The 15,421-nt window shown below is 39.4% G+C and overlaps 1 protein-coding gene across 3 annotated transcripts in view; it reads left to right on the top strand.

The window, feature by feature from the left end:
* The window catches only part of LOC129514582 (protein ERGIC-53), a 29,628-nt gene extending 16,339 nt beyond the window's left edge, over positions 1-13,289 (top strand). For 2 of the 3 annotated variants that reach the window (XM_055333260.1, XM_055333263.1), the window contains exons 11-13: positions 3,781-3,934; positions 9,545-9,666; positions 9,959-13,289. In XM_055333260.1, coding sequence (XP_055189235.1) covers positions 3,781-3,934; positions 9,545-9,666; positions 9,959-9,995 — 313 coding nt within the window. In that variant the 3' untranslated portion in view covers positions 9,996-13,289. The remainder of the gene's footprint in view (positions 1-3,780; positions 3,935-9,544; positions 9,667-9,958) is intronic. The other variant, XM_055333261.1, reaches the window with a different exon arrangement.
* The last annotated feature ends 2,132 nt before the right edge of the window (positions 13,290-15,421 follow it).

Consider the following 15,421-nt stretch of genomic DNA (forward strand, 5'->3'; position numbering starts at 1 on the left):
TTTAATTCTTTCAGAAATAGACTGGATAATGTAACATTTAAAAATTTTTTTATTTTGATCTAATTTCGGCTTCAGACTTGCAAAAATAGTAGTTTCCATGTATCCCTCACTCATCTTCCCCTAATGTGCAGATCTTACATAAACATAGCACAGTTGTCAGAGCCCAAAAATTAACACCAGTACAGTACTATTTTTTTAAATTCTTTTAAAAGATTTTATTCATGAGAGAGAGAGGCAGAGACGTAGGCAGAAGGAAAAGCAGGCTCTCTGTGGGGAGCCTGATGGTGGATTCGGTTCTAGGACCCTGAGATCATGACCTGAGCCAAAGGCAGCTGCTCAACCACTGAGCCGCCCAGGTGTCCCCCCACTGGTAACAGTATTATTAACTAAACTAATGATCTTATTCAAATTTCGCCCATTTTTCATGCATACCTTTTCTTCCATTCCAGGATCCTATCCAACAACACACATCTCATTTAGCTCTATCTCTTTGGACTTCTACAGTCTGAAATAGTTCATCCTCCCTTGTCTTTCATGACCGTGACAGCTTCTGCATTGAGCAGTTATTTGGTCCATTGTCTCACAATTTGGGTCTGTCTGGTGTTTACTTGTGATTGGATGGAGGTTCTGCATTTTTGACAACAATACAACACTGTATCATGTTCATGACATTGGCCGTGATCACTTGGTTGTGGTGGTTTCTTTGTGCTTTCCCTATTTTAAAGTTACTATCTTTCCCTCGGTGATTAATTATATTTTGGGAAAGATACTTTGAGACCATGTAAATATATAAATATCCTGTTTCAGTTTAAACTTTTGCTTGCTAATTGTAGCATCCATTGATGTCTTGCCTGAAACAAGAATGAGATGTTTCCCAAATGCTGATTTTTTTTTCTATTTTCATCATTCCTTCCCATGTTTTATTGGAATTCTGTAAGGACCAGCTCTCTTCTGCTCCATTTATTTATTTAATCAATTATTTATATCATACGGACTCATGGGTATGTATTCTATGGTCACAGTCCTACCCTATCATTATTTATTGCTCAAATTATTCAGCTCTGGTAATTAAGAACTCCTCCAGATTGGCTTCTGTGTTCTTTGAACAAGTTCCCATCTTTTTTTTTTTTTTAAAGAGTTTATTTATTTATTCATGAGAGACAGAGGAGTGGGGGTGGGCAGAGGGAGAAGCAAGCTCCTTGCAGGGAGCCTGATGCGGACTCGATCCCAGATCTTCAGGATCACGCTCTGGGCCGAAGGCAGTGCTAAACCGCTGAGCCACCCGGGCTGCCCAAGTTCCCATCTTTTTTAAAAGCATTTCTTTACCTTCTGGTGCTACACTGTGTCTTAGTCTCATTTTGTATTTTCTCTGCCCCAGCTCTAGAATCAACCACTTCTCCAGTGAGCCTTGGTTCCTTTTATTGAAGAAAGGTATTTAGAAACCCAAGATCTGGACAGTTGGGTGTGCTCATTACCTCTGCAGTGCTGCTGCTTCTAGGCCCTCTCAGTAGACAGAGAGAGCTAGGGAATATATGAATGTATACTAACCCACAAATATACACATCTTTATTTTTGTACCCATCACTCTACATTTGCATTTAAAAACCCTGAGAGTGGGCAGCCCGGGTGGCGTAGCAGTTTGGCGTCGCCTACAGCCTAGGGTATGATCCTGGAGACCCGGGATCGAGTCTCACATCAGGCTCCCTGCATGGAGCCTGCTTCTCCCTCTGTCTGTGTCTCTGCCTCTCTCTCTCTTTCTATGAATAAATAAATAAAATTAAAAAAAAAAAAAAACCTGAGATATCCAGGCACCTTGGATTCTGATTGGACTCAACTAGGCTGAATGTCATAGAATCTATTTTCACCTTCTTTCCTTATTTAAAAATTCTTCCTCCAGGAGGGAGAAATTTGGTCTTTATTATCTATAATATATTTACTTATTTTAGTGTACACAAAATGTACCCATAAAGTGGTATTAAATTGGTAACTTGTATCCCTGTGAGAAATATATTCACTGATGGATTTATGTAAAGGTCCTTCTGTGTCTAACCGTCCAGTTTGTAATGCAGACACTATTTTCCAATTACTTAGTACGGTTCTCTCCCCACCCTTTTCAGTATGGTTGTGATATGCATTTATAATGGAGTTAGGTTCTTTGTTAGTGTTTGTATTCTTCCTATATCCTGGTTGATTTTAATTGTGTGTTTTTGGGGTATATGAAGGATATGCGAAAATGGTAGTTCTGAGAGACTCTTAAGACGAAATTTGTATGTTCAGTACCCCTCTTCATCACTACCACCTCACTCCCATTTCCCCCCCTTCCTAGCCTTTTCCCACCACCCCCTGTTGGTAACTTATCCCATTAATTTCTAGTTTGTTCTTCCTGTATTTCTCCTGCACATGTGTATTTTCTTAGATTCTCTTCTTTCTTACATGAATGGTAGTATATTCTAGACACTCTTTTGTGCTTTGCCTACTTCACTTAACAGTGGTACTAGAACGTCTTAAGATTCAATTAGTGGTTAGTAAATCCTAGTCATCTGGCTGTTTTATCCATGAAAACACTTACTTAGAGTCGTTAGCACTCCTCATAAACTCCCACCCGTTGAGAACAAATGTCATGCATACCATAAGTTAAGGTAAAAACTGAACTCAGATTTCTGAATTTGTCCTCTAGAGCTTTTTTCCTTCTGGATAGGCTTCAGAAACTGTAAAGAGAGAGGAAATATTTGCCTTTTATGGAGAGAGTGGTGTATGTCTATGGGTTTTCATATACCAAGAATCATAAAATTTTTTTAACAGTATGTAATACAGTACCCTTCAGTTTACAGAAAAAGAAAACAAGGCTCTGACTGTTAAAGGGTCACAATATAAGAGTCAGAATTAGTTTTATTATCTCTTCACTTTGAAATGCTATTTCTAGCATACCAGAACACCTTACCAATTTTTATTTTCATTTTAGACATTTTCAAACATACAAAGAAGTTGAGCATAAAAGCCATCCGTCAGGGATCCCTGGGTGGCGCAGCGGTTTGGCGCCTGCCTTTGGCCCAGGGCGCGATCCTGGAGACCCAGGATCGAATCCCACGTCGGGCTCCCGGTGCATGGAGCCTGCTTCTCCCTCTGCCTGTGTCTCTGCCTCTCTCTCTCTCTCTATGACTATCATAAATAAATAAAAAAAATTAAAAAAAAAAAAAAAAGCCATCCGTCATACCCCATCCCCCAGTTGGAACAGTTGTTAATGACTGGATGTTGTCAGCCTGCGCAGTTCATCCTGAAGTACCCCATCAACCCCTCCAAATTTTAGTGGCAGTCATGGCCATACCCTGAATCCCTCATCTCCTGAGAGAGCGAAGGGTGGCACTCTCACTCTAAAGCCCCATCTCCGTTTGTTTTTGTTTTGTTTTGTTTTCTTTTCTTTTCTTTTAAATTTGTTTCTTTGAGAGAGGCAGAACATAAGCAGGAGGAGGGGCTGAGGGAAAGGGTGAAGCAGGCTCCCTGTTGAACAGGGAGCCCTCTTCTGGGCTTGATACCAGAATCCTGGGATCATGACCTGAGCTGAAGGCAGACATGTAATCAACTGAGCCACCCAGGTGCCCCATAAACTGTAGTTTTATAAATTATTTTCCAATCCTGAATACAATTGAATATTCCTAAATATTAATTTTTTAAAAATCTAACTTATTGGGCTTAAAAGTATATCTAAACTTTTATAGTATATGACTAAAAAAAAATCATTTTTCTAGCAATTCCCTTGTCTAAAGGGATTTTCTGTTTTAGGAATTCCATGAGTGATACTGTCAGACTGGTCAGCGGCATACAGCATCCTGGATCTGCAGGGGGAGTTTATGAGTCAACTCAACACTTCAATGACATCAAAGAGCATCTTCACATTGTGAAGCGGGACATCGATAACTTAGTGCAGCGAAATATGGTAAGCTCTTGCCTTCTACTTTTATAATTACCAGTCTTCCTTAGTTAGAAAAGGAAGAGTACATATTCTACTGAAAATATTTTAATGTTTTACTTAATACTAATGTTTATTTTTAGTATTCAAGGTAGAATTATTCCATATGATTCAAATGTCTTTATGTTCCATGCTTCCTTACTCTGTTGAATAGAATTTTTTAAAAAGTACTTTGCTTTTCCTATCATTGGAGCTGTCACAGTCTCAGACTTCTGTTTTCTAGATTCTTTGTGTAAATTTTCTTTTAAAAAAAAAATGGTTCTTGTTATCAGTAATGCTATCTTTAAACAGCTTAAAAATGGTGAACATCTCTTGACCCTTTGCTGAGACAGACTGATGCTGGATACCTCCTACTTCTCTGGTCTGGGCAATGAGGAAGCCCAGATCTGAGACTGGCTGACTGGTAGCGTCATTCTTTAAGACTCTTCTCTTTTCCAGCAACTTTTCCTTTCTGACTTGAATCACTTTTTTTTTTTTTTTAAGATTTTATTTATTTATTCATGAGAGACAGAGAGAGAGAGAGAGAGGCAGAGACACAGGCAGAGGGAGAAGCAGGCTCCATGCAGGGAGCCCGACGTGGGACTCGATCCCAGGTCTCCAGGATCAGGCCCTGGGCTGAAGGCGGCGCTAAACCACTGAGCCACTAAAAACCAGTGGCTGGTTTTTAAAAAAAAAAAAAAAAAAAAAAAAAAAAAACCACTAAAACTTTTTTTGTTCGTTTGGTTTTGTTTTATTAGGCCTTTTTTTTTTTTTTAAATGTAAGCCCCGTCTATATTTTTAGAGATTGGCCATAAATATTAAAAATAGGTAATGTGTTTTCAAAGTTTAATATGCATAAGAAATAGTATTAGACAATAGACCTGTGGTACTTACAAGTTTTTTCTGTTTTAAGTTTTTCCTTAACTTACTACTGGCTTTCAAAACCTTTATGAAATTTACAAATGTTTGTAGTATTTGCCTCTTCCCCTTCCAGTACAATCTTCTTGAAATGATCAACATTAAAAATTTGATGGGGAACAACTCAGCACAAAAAGGGACTGGAGAAATGAACAGAGTGTTCTTGGGAAAAGCTTGTACGATATATGAGCAGATGCTCAGGCTACTTAAATAATAAGAGAAATGAAAAATAAATAAAACTTTCCTGTGATACCACACCTGTTTGACAAAAAGCCAAAGTCTGACAACATGTTCTGTTGCGAAGACTTGAGGAAAACAGAGTAGCACATTGCTTGAGGGGATACGAAATGGCATAGCCCTTAGGAGATTTGCCTATTTAACCCAGCATTTTCACAGCTATTCTGGCAATAAAACAGGTATGTAGGGGCACCTGGGTGGCTCAGTTGGTTAAGCATCCAGCTCTTGATTTCAGCTCAGGTCATGATCTCAGGGGTGTGAAGTGGAGCCCTATTTTGGGCGCTGTGCTCAGCAGGGAGTCTGCCTGGGGATTCTCTCCCTCTGCTCCTCCCCTGACTGTTGCATGCTCTCTCACTCTTTATCTCAAATAAATCTTAAAAAAAAAAAAAAAAAAAAAGAAAATCCCTAGTATGCTCAAATCTGTTCTTACAGGAGTATTTCGAATAGCTCTAAAAGACTGGGGACATGGGATCCCTGGGTGGCGCAGCGGTTTAGCGCCTGCCTTTGGCCCAGGGCGCGATCCTGGAGACCTGGGATCGAATCCCACATCGGGCTCCCAGTGCATGGAGCCTGCTTCTCCCTCTACCTATGTCTCTGCCTCTCTCTCTCTCTCTGTGACTATCATAAATAAATAAAAATTTAAAAAAAATAAGTAAAAAATAAAAGACTGGGGACAGATTGAAGAAGTGAAAAGTAACAAGATGGCAATTATGAACGAGATTGTACTGATAATTATACTCAATGTAAATTTCCTGTAAATTTGGATCTAGACTAAAGTTCAGATGGTTTCTCACATCTACAGAGTAAGATAGAATTCAAAGAAGTCTAACTTTTACACTTGTACTTTTTATTTCATCCCTGTAAGGAACAACTGAGTAACTGGGTGGGTGGGTGGGTGGGTGGGGTTATAGTTCCTCTGTCCACCGTTTCTTTGCTTTTGTAATATAAGCAGAAACTGTGATGAAATCTTCCCCCTTTTTACAGATAGTAGCATACTGTAAATAGTTGTCTTCCTGCTTTCTTTCACTTACCAGTGTGCCTGTAGTGATGCACAGATGTTCCTTATTCCTCTCACAGCTGTCTGAACCCCATTATGTGACGATCACAGTTTATAATTTCTACTGAGAAGTCAGTCTTATTTTCTTTGTATGTATTTTTTCTCTGCTTTTAAGATTTTTTTTTTCTGATACTGAGCTTCAGCAGTTCGATTATGATATGCTTTGCTTTTGTTTTCTTTGTGCTTCGGGTTTAATATCTTGATTCTATGAGTTTATAGTTGCTGTTAAATTTGGAAAATCTTTAGCCATATTTCTTTCCATTGTCTTGCTAGACTTTTTCTAGTCATGGGTCACCTCTGTTGCTGTGCCTTCAGGTGTATCAATGTTTTGCTCTGCAGTGTCTAATGTGTTGTTCAGCTCCTTCAAAGTATTTTTCTGTGTGTTAATCTCTGGAAAGTCCATGTAGGTCCCTTTTTGATATCTGCCATTTCCTCATCATGTCTATATTTTTCTCTACAGTCGAAGCCCAGATATCAATTTATAGTATGTTTTAATGTCTTTCTTGGGTAATTCCATCATCTGTGTCATTTCTGGGTCTATTTTTACCAATTAATTTTTCTCCTAAGACTGGGCCAAATTTTCTTCTTTGTGTACCTGGTAATTTTTCATTGGTGGCTGAACATTTCTGCCTTTACATTATTGGTTGTTGGGTTTTATTGTATTCCTTTAACTAGCATTCAGCTCTGTTGTGCTCTACAATTAAGTTTTGGGAATTAGTTGGCTTCCTTCAGGGTGTGCTTTTTAAGTTTTGTTAGAATGGGTCTATTAAGGTTTCTCAGTCCCAGCACCATTGATATTTTTGTACCAGATACTTGTGTTTTGTGGGAAGCTATTTTGTGTATTGTTGGCCTCTACCCATTGGAACAAAGAGCCCTTCCCGTGAGCTCTGGGAATTGTTTGGTTTTAGGTGGTTCTTTCCTAGCCTTGTGGACTTTCATACCATACACGTGCAGATTAGATTCAGCCAAAGATTTGAAGGGCTCTTCTGCAAACTTCCAAAGCTTTCTCTGCCATTATCCCTTTTCATGTTGTGTCACACCGCCACCTGGACTTCCCTCAGCTGTAGTCTCTGACTTCTCAGTTCAGCAGGACCACTCAGTTTTCTCTGGGGGCCCTCCCTGGACTGCAGAATCTGCCTCCAGGCATTAAGCTGCATCTGCCATGGGTCCCAGCTTGCCTGACTCCTTTTTCTTGGCTGTCACAGTTGTAGAGGCCTTCACTGCCTGTGACCAATGTTTGATAACAGTTGTTTCATATATCTTGTTTTCTAGTCCTAGGTGGAAGAGCTGTTCCTAATCAGCCCTTCGGAGGTGGAAGCAGAAATTGCTTCTCCTATCCCATGATTTTCGTTAAATATTTATATTAATCCTTCAATAAGCATTTTTTCTTCCTAATTTTCTTTTTTCTTTTTTTTTTTTTTTTTTTAAAGATTAATTGATTTATAGCTGGGCACCCGGATGGCTCGGTCAGTTGAGTGTGGGAACTCTTGGTTTTGACTCAGGTCATGATTTCATGGGTGGTGGGACCCTGAGCTCAGTGCAAAAAGTCTGTGTGGATTCTCTTCCTCTACCCTTTCCCCAGCTCTTGCATGCACACACACACACACCTTCTTTCTCTCTCTCTCTCTCTCTCTCTCTCTCTCTCTCTCTAAGATAAATCTCTTTTTTTAAGATTTATTTCTTTTAGGGATGTCTGAGCAGCTCAGTGGTTGAGCATCTGCCTTTGGCTCAGGGCGTGACCCCAGGTTCGGGGATCGAGTCCCACATCAGGCTCCCTCTGCCTATGTATCTGCTTCTCTCTCTGTCTCTCATGAATAAATAAATAAAATCTTAAAAAAAAAAAAAGATTTCTTTCTTTTAGACAGCATGTGTGAGCAGGAGGAGGGGCAGAGAAAGAAGGAAAAGAATCCCAAGCCGACTCCTCACTGAGTGCAGCCTGCCCCATAGCTCCATCCCACAACCCTGAGATCACGACCTGAGCTGAAACCAAGAATCTGATGCTCACCGACTGAGGCACCCAGGCGCCCCTTTTAATTTCCGTTTTAATTTCTTTTCTGATTCATGGGTTTAAAGTGGTCTTTCTTTGGCCTCCGCGCCACCAAATGATGATCCCATAATTTCTTGCTATCTAGTTCACTGCCTTTGCCTTCAGACGGGTGTTATTTTAGACTGGATTTGTTTCTAGATCTGCTAGTCATCTTCTGCAAGGTGGTTGATCCATATTACCCAGTCTACCTTCCCAGAAGTCCTAATACCTTATATGTTATGTGGAGCTTTCTGTCGTTAAAAGTTTTTTTTATTTTAAATACCTGTTGTCGTTTAGGAAAGAAAGTTTATATGTTAAATAACTTTCCTGAGGTCACTAGCTAGTAAGTGATAGAAGGGAAGAACTTAGATCTTTAATATGTAATCTTCTCTCCTTTATATTTTTGGATACTGCCTTTCTTACCTATATTTTATATATGTCTTAGATATTCGTATTTTTCAAATATGACTTAAGAGTTTTCTTAATGACCATTACCTCTCATCCAGAGTGTTGTTGTCTATTCCCTTAGTTCTGTTTGAGGTTACTTTCTACCAACTATAGCCTGTGTTGCAGTGTCCAGGTTGATGCTGTGAGTGGTACATATATGCACTGAAGAGCGTTGTCCCACAGATATAAACATACTGAGAACAATTAATCCTAGAAACTGTTCTGTCCGGATACCTCGAGTAAATCTTTGTTCCTGGCATGTAATTACTCCCTTAAAGTAGAAGGAATACCCATGGACATAGGGAAAGAAACATTTTTCAGAATACTAATTAGTACTGTTGACTGCTAGGAGTTTGGGGAGGATGAGGGCTAAGAAAAAGCCATTATATTTGTCAGGCAGCTTATGGAGGGCGGGGGTGACCATGTCATTGCCTGAACTAGAAATAATTACTCTAGTACAGCAAGTATAAACTGGGTGTGTCCAGGGAATTCATGGTCTGTGACCATCAAGAACACAAAAAATCATCATCACTGTGCTGAAGATTCAAGCCAGATGGCAGTGCGTTAGTGACTGGATCGTGAAGGCAGAGGCCTTCCAATGTTGACTACTCTTCCCGAAAGTTAGGTGGTAGGGGTTCCCGGCTGGCTCTGTCAGAGCACGCAACTCTTGATCTCGGGGTCATGAGTTTCAGCCCCACATAGGGCATAGAGATTACTTAAAATTAATAAATTGAATAAGCTTTATTTTTTAAAATATTAAGTGGTAAAAGTTAAGGGAGCAGAAATGTTTATGGGACAAAGAAATGAAAATCTTGAGTTTATGTAGTTAACCATGAATTTTATAAAGCTTTTGCATTTATTTCTGTTTCTAAAATACCAATTTGACTAATTATAATAGTTCTTTGCCTTACAGCCATTGAATGAAAGACCAAAATGCCCAGAACTACCACCATTTCCATCATGCTTATCTACGATGCACTTCGTTATATTTGTAATGGTACAAACGGTGTTATTCATTGGTTATATTATGTATAGGTAAGTCTCTAAAATTTGACTCAACGTTTTTCTGTATTTGTTTAATTTTAAATACTCAAAGTTATCTGTGCACCTAACAGAACTTTCAGTACTTGTAAAATTTGGTTTAACACAAAGAAAGTATTATTTGTAGTCTATCTCAGTCACGTGGAGTGCATGTATAGAATATATGCTTATCTTAATGCATTTTATACTTCAAAAGGCAATGTGCATTTCAATTTTAAGGAATCCTATTTCTTTCTGAAGTAAAATATATAGAACTCTCAGTTTTTTTCTTTCTCCTCTTCCTTAGGACTCAGCAAGAAGCAGCTGCCAAAAAATTCTTTTGACCACCATTTTCATATGTGTACATCATGTATGTATGTACAAAATGTCTTTTTGAGGGAATTTAAGTATTTAAATTGCTTCATAGTCTAAATTATTAAATTTTGTATAAAATGACTGTTTAAGCATTGATTTGCATTAAGAATAAACATTAAAGACAACCACATGTAAATTTGTGCATAGTACATAAATCTATTTAAATTTCAGTGAATTTCTGGCCAGTAGAGTATAGCCACTGAAAAGAATATTGATAAGATGGTACATAATAGAAAATAGGGCACCCCCCCCCGATGTGAAACTTACCCCTGTCTCCAGAGTTGGAAATTTCTTTATTTTACATAAATACACACTTTCCCTCCTTCCCCCTAGACTATGTGGTCTAAGAGCTCCCCACCATTTTATTTTATAACCAGAGTCTTTTTAGAGGTCAGGATTAGGATTTCCTACTCCAAGACCCAGTCCTGCAGTTCTTGAATCTAATATAATCTCCTTTGAAATCAAAGAATATTTTGTCTGAGAGCTTTAGGATCTAGAAGATAAGCTTCAGAATGTTGAAGTATCTTTCTGATTATCAATAACACATTCCACTTTTAAAGGAAATTTGGGGAGGACAATTAATAGCTGCTCTTTGCCTGAAAAACCATTTACGTGAAAACGTTTCTCTGTTAATGGTCTCTGTTTGTCTTCCCCCTGCTGATGTGCTCAGTTCAGGACTGCTCACACTCGGGAATGTCTCCATGCCAGCAGTATCAGGTCAATAGTAGGAAAATGATTGGATTTATTTAGGAATTTATTTATAAATTTATTTATTTAGGAATATGGATTTATGTTTGTAATCTAGGGAACTTATTTCTCCCATTTTGTATGGTATATAAATTCAGCTCAGATTGCATGTCCTGAGGATATTTTAAGTTCACGAAAAAATCTGCTATGTTTTGGTTTATGTCACTTTGTACGATCTGGTGTCGACTTGGTGTCCTTTAAATCCAGGAGGCTGCGGTAGAAGCAGTGTTAAGACTCCTGAAGGCAAAATTTAAAAAATAGAATTAATACTTCTGACTTCTTTTTCTTAATGCCCGAAGTAAGGATATCGTGAAACACTTGTTAGGAAGCTTAACCTTGAAATGTCAGACTGGGAAGGGCAGTTGTAGTCTTTGTACATAACTGTTCTAGGCATTACAGAAACAGTCTGTAAAGGACATTTTAAAATGTAAACTTAATGTTTTCACAGCTGATGTAGACCTGGTTTTTTGGTGGCTTGAAAATACTTTTTACCTCTTTTAGCTAAATCGTTAATCTTTCATTTGTCATAGAATACAAAATAAAAAATAATGCTGTTTTATAAAACAGTACCATTTCATTCTTCCAGACTTCATAAATTTGTTCTCAAATGTCATTTACAGATTGGGCTAACTGCCTAAAATCTATACAAAGACTATGAGGAAGCCTGCATTATAGCAGTACCTACTTCGTACTATGTACGCAAACAGTCCTAGCACTACTTTTTCTATTAGCATTTATCCTGGAACGCTGAATGAGAACATTCTAATGGCGACTCACTCTACTTTCAGTCGCTTTAACAGAGAAAATGCTTTTCTGATATTTCTCCTTTGTAGTATTCACCTTTTGAAATTCATGTTCCAGAGACATCATCACAGAATTTGCTCTTAAATCTGTGAAAGAAAAAAAAAAAAAAGAAAAAAGAAAACCTTCAGAAGAATATTGATGTTGTGGGCTGTGAAAGTTGGGAAATCCGGCAAAGTATCCAGAGTTAGAACATCCATGGTCACATGTGCCTGAACGCACCAAGGGAGCACCAGGCGTCTGTGTGCCTGGTGCATTTATCAGGCTGCGGTGCAGGAGGAAGTGTGCTGACCATTACTAATTCAAGTGCAGACAGCTATTAGGAGAGCGCATGAATCTTTCTTTTTTACTTAGTAATTTACTAGAAAATCAGTAAAGCAGTTCACACACAGGCTGTTCATCATATTATTTGAAATTCGGTCTATTTTCCTCAAAGTCATGGACTTTATGTGGCTCATTTCTGAAGAAAAATGTTTGCTCTGTGGGAAAATCAGTCACTGCCAGGATTCTTTCATTTCTGTACTATTTTGTATAATTAAATTTGTTAACTTCTCTCTCACCAGCAAGTATTTTACAGGTGCCTTGGATTAAAACAAAATTGATCTTAAAATTTTAGTGTAAGTCATTGTGCTTGTGATACCACTTTTAAAAAGAAATCCAATTACATAACGGCTAATACTTTTATTTCATGTACCTGTTTGTCTTCTAATTGTTTGAATGTTTTATTCAGCTTGAAACTTTACTAAGAAGCCACAAACGATAAACAATGTTTTGTTATGTATTAAAGGAACATCAGTGTTTCTCAAAGTGTAGTCCATGGACCGTGTGGGTCATGGCGTGCTTGTGAAGCATACAGATTGCAGGGCTCCATTCTAAACCACCTGAATCAAAATTCAGGGGCGGGCTTCAGAGTATCACTTTGCAACAAGCACCGCAGGTAACTCTGAGCACATTAGTGTCTGAGAACCACTAAGATGGGGAGTGGGGAAAAAAATAAGTACTTTGTTTTGTTGGTTTAAAGCTGAGCTGAGAGCATAATATGCCATTTTCATTGCTGATAACATTAGCAAATGTGCAGATTCTTTTATACTTACAATGTTCTTTTTACTAAAATTCTTGATTTATTAACAACCACAAACTAAACCCAGATTGTCGCCTGTAGCTCTTGGTACTTTGGTTGTTGGCTTTTAAACTTACAGAATCATCAGATCATGGTCAAGCCATGTAAACTCCCATCTCACAGTCTGCCTGCTAAAGCTTTTTGCGTTCCTGATTGCGATTTTTGTGACATTTTATCTAGGACAATTGTACTAGGGAAAACAAATTACTTGAATAAGGGATCGCCTGACCCGATGTGTTGCAGAGATACAATCTTTGTAAAGAACTTAAATAACACTTGTGAATATTAAAATGTGATTATCCTTTTCCTTTTCCTTGTCCGTGTGCTTATTAAGCAGGGAGATAGTGAACAAACGATTATGTGGGGGATTTTTTTATTTATAAGAGCTAATGTAAAATCACCACTTGCAACTTTTTAGATCTGTATGTTGCCTGTTTAATATATTTCTTTTAAACTTTAAAAGGGTTTTCTATCCACTGTTAATTTCAATTGGATAACATTTTGTCAAGTGTTTTTTTTCTGATTGTTACTTGATGCTAGCTGGAATTCAAGAAATGACATTGACCTTATTCAAATAAAGAAATATTTTAGTAAATTTACTTCTTCCTTTATTGATCTTGGTTAATAAGTAGTCATTTATTTTCAGGTAGGCCTGGGTTGTGATCCTGACTCCTTTATCATCTGCCATTTGCTTAACACTATGCCCTAGGTGACCCACCACATGCAGCTTCAACATCAACACATGGAATCAGAACAAGAGAAGTAGAAATGAGAATGGGTATAGCTTTTCCTTGCTGGTAATGACAAACACCAACCAATTAAAACTGTCTTTGATGTTTTCACCTTTAAAAAAACCAAATACTGATAAAAGTGTAGTTAAGCTGGAACTCTTAATCATTACTATTGGCAGCTTTAAAAAGTACTTAAATCTTCTTGGCCAGCACTAGTGATTTAACCAAGTACATCCACTTTTGAGAGCCCATGCAGTATTGAAAGGAGGACTTTGGTGTCAGACAAAAATGGGTTTAAATCTTGGCTCTGCCATATACTAAACATCATCTTAAGTTTCCTTACAATATTTATCTCACAGGATTGGTAGCGCTGTAAAAGAGTCTTTTAAGGTGGTTTCAGAAAATGGTAGATCAAGGTAATGGACTCTCTTCTGCTGTAACAAATACTGCATAGAATAAATAAAACCTTTAAGTAAATTAGATGGGTTTGAAAGGCATCAGAGGAAATGACATAATGCCTGATGAGCGAGCCTGCTGGGGGAGGGTGGGGTGGGCGGAAACTAGACTATGCACAGGTAAACCCTCACACTGGTCAGAGGTTATGCAGTTCACTTGGACATTGGAGATGTGCCTTGCCCGCCCTGCCATAATAGAGATTTGGTACATTCAGCTGTGATGAGAAGCCTTTGGAGGGGGTACGCCTGGTTGTCCCATGTCATAAAGCTTGGGATATTTATTTTCCTTTCCTGGAGCACTAAAAGATTCTACACATAGCAGATAGTTTATTGGATGTCTCAAATGGAAAGGCTGTTGTAATAAATTGAGGAATAAAGAGATTTTAAAGACACTCCATTTTCAATGGAATCACCTATTGAGGAGACCATGAGAGATTTGACTTCATGAAAACGGTGGTGGTGGGGGGTGGGGGTAATCAGCTGCCACACCCGCGTGCCTGTAATGCCTGATTACCCCCTCCCCCGCATCCATACGGAAAAGTGTAACTTGAAGGGTTTCACTTTCGGACCAGCACGATTAACATAGGTCAGATCTTCAGCAGATTGTCCTCTTCCTGGGAAATAAAGGTGGTTTTCAATCTCATGAAACACTGCAGTGTTCCCTAAAGGAGGGTCGTGCTGAACTGAGCAAACAACCCCAGGCGGTGGCTTTCACCCTGTCAGCTGAAGGGAGGAAGCCTAGTGGGTTAGAAATGGAGACGGAGCGACAATGGACTGAGCGCATGAAGTTCCAAGCGGTGTGCCAGGAAGAGTGAAAGCGGAGCCGGTGTGAATGTGCGTTCCGGGTTGGAGCACTCCGTTCGGCTCCGATCCCATCCCGAACCTTGGTCTCTCTTCACAGTGAGACCAGTATAGCAACATCTTTAAGTAGGGAATTATTAACCAGGACACAGCCCCGGCCATCTGAGGGCCCCGTTTCCCGAGAGGGCTCGTGCTTCCAGACAGAATCCTAAGCACGGGTTACAAAGAGCCTACATCCCTTTCTGCGCCCACCCGCTCTTGGAGGGCTTTAACTAGAAAGCTACTAACAGATGAAAGTCTCAGCCATACTCAATTCCTCCCTCGACCTGAAGAAAGCCGTTGAGAATCGGCTGCGTGTTGGAAAACGTTGTCCAAAGCTTGATGGGAGCACCCCGGTGAGCCCAGCAGAGCGCTCGGGCAGGGCCCCGGGGGGAAGGGGGCACGAGAAGATGACCCTGTTACACGCGGATGGTTTGGCCCACGTTGTGCTGACCCTCTGGGTTCGAGCACCGAGGGTGGTGCATCCTTCCCAAGCAGAGATGTGCCATTTCGGCGCAGGAGGGGCCAGGGTGATCTTCCAGATGCAGAGCGAAGGCTTGCCCTTCAGACTCGCCTCAGCTGAGTAGTATTTGCGTACATATGGGCCCCAGTAACCACGGAAGCAGTGCAGAATTCAAGCACACCAAAAGGCAAATCCTTGCCTAGGACTTAAGAGCCCAATGAGATAAAATGATGGATCA

Source organism: Nyctereutes procyonoides, unplaced genomic scaffold (genome assembly GCF_905146905.1).
Source record: "Nyctereutes procyonoides isolate TBG_1078 unplaced genomic scaffold, NYPRO_anot_genome, whole genome shotgun sequence".
NCBI classification, from domain to species: Eukaryota; Metazoa; Chordata; class Mammalia; order Carnivora; family Canidae; genus Nyctereutes; species Nyctereutes procyonoides.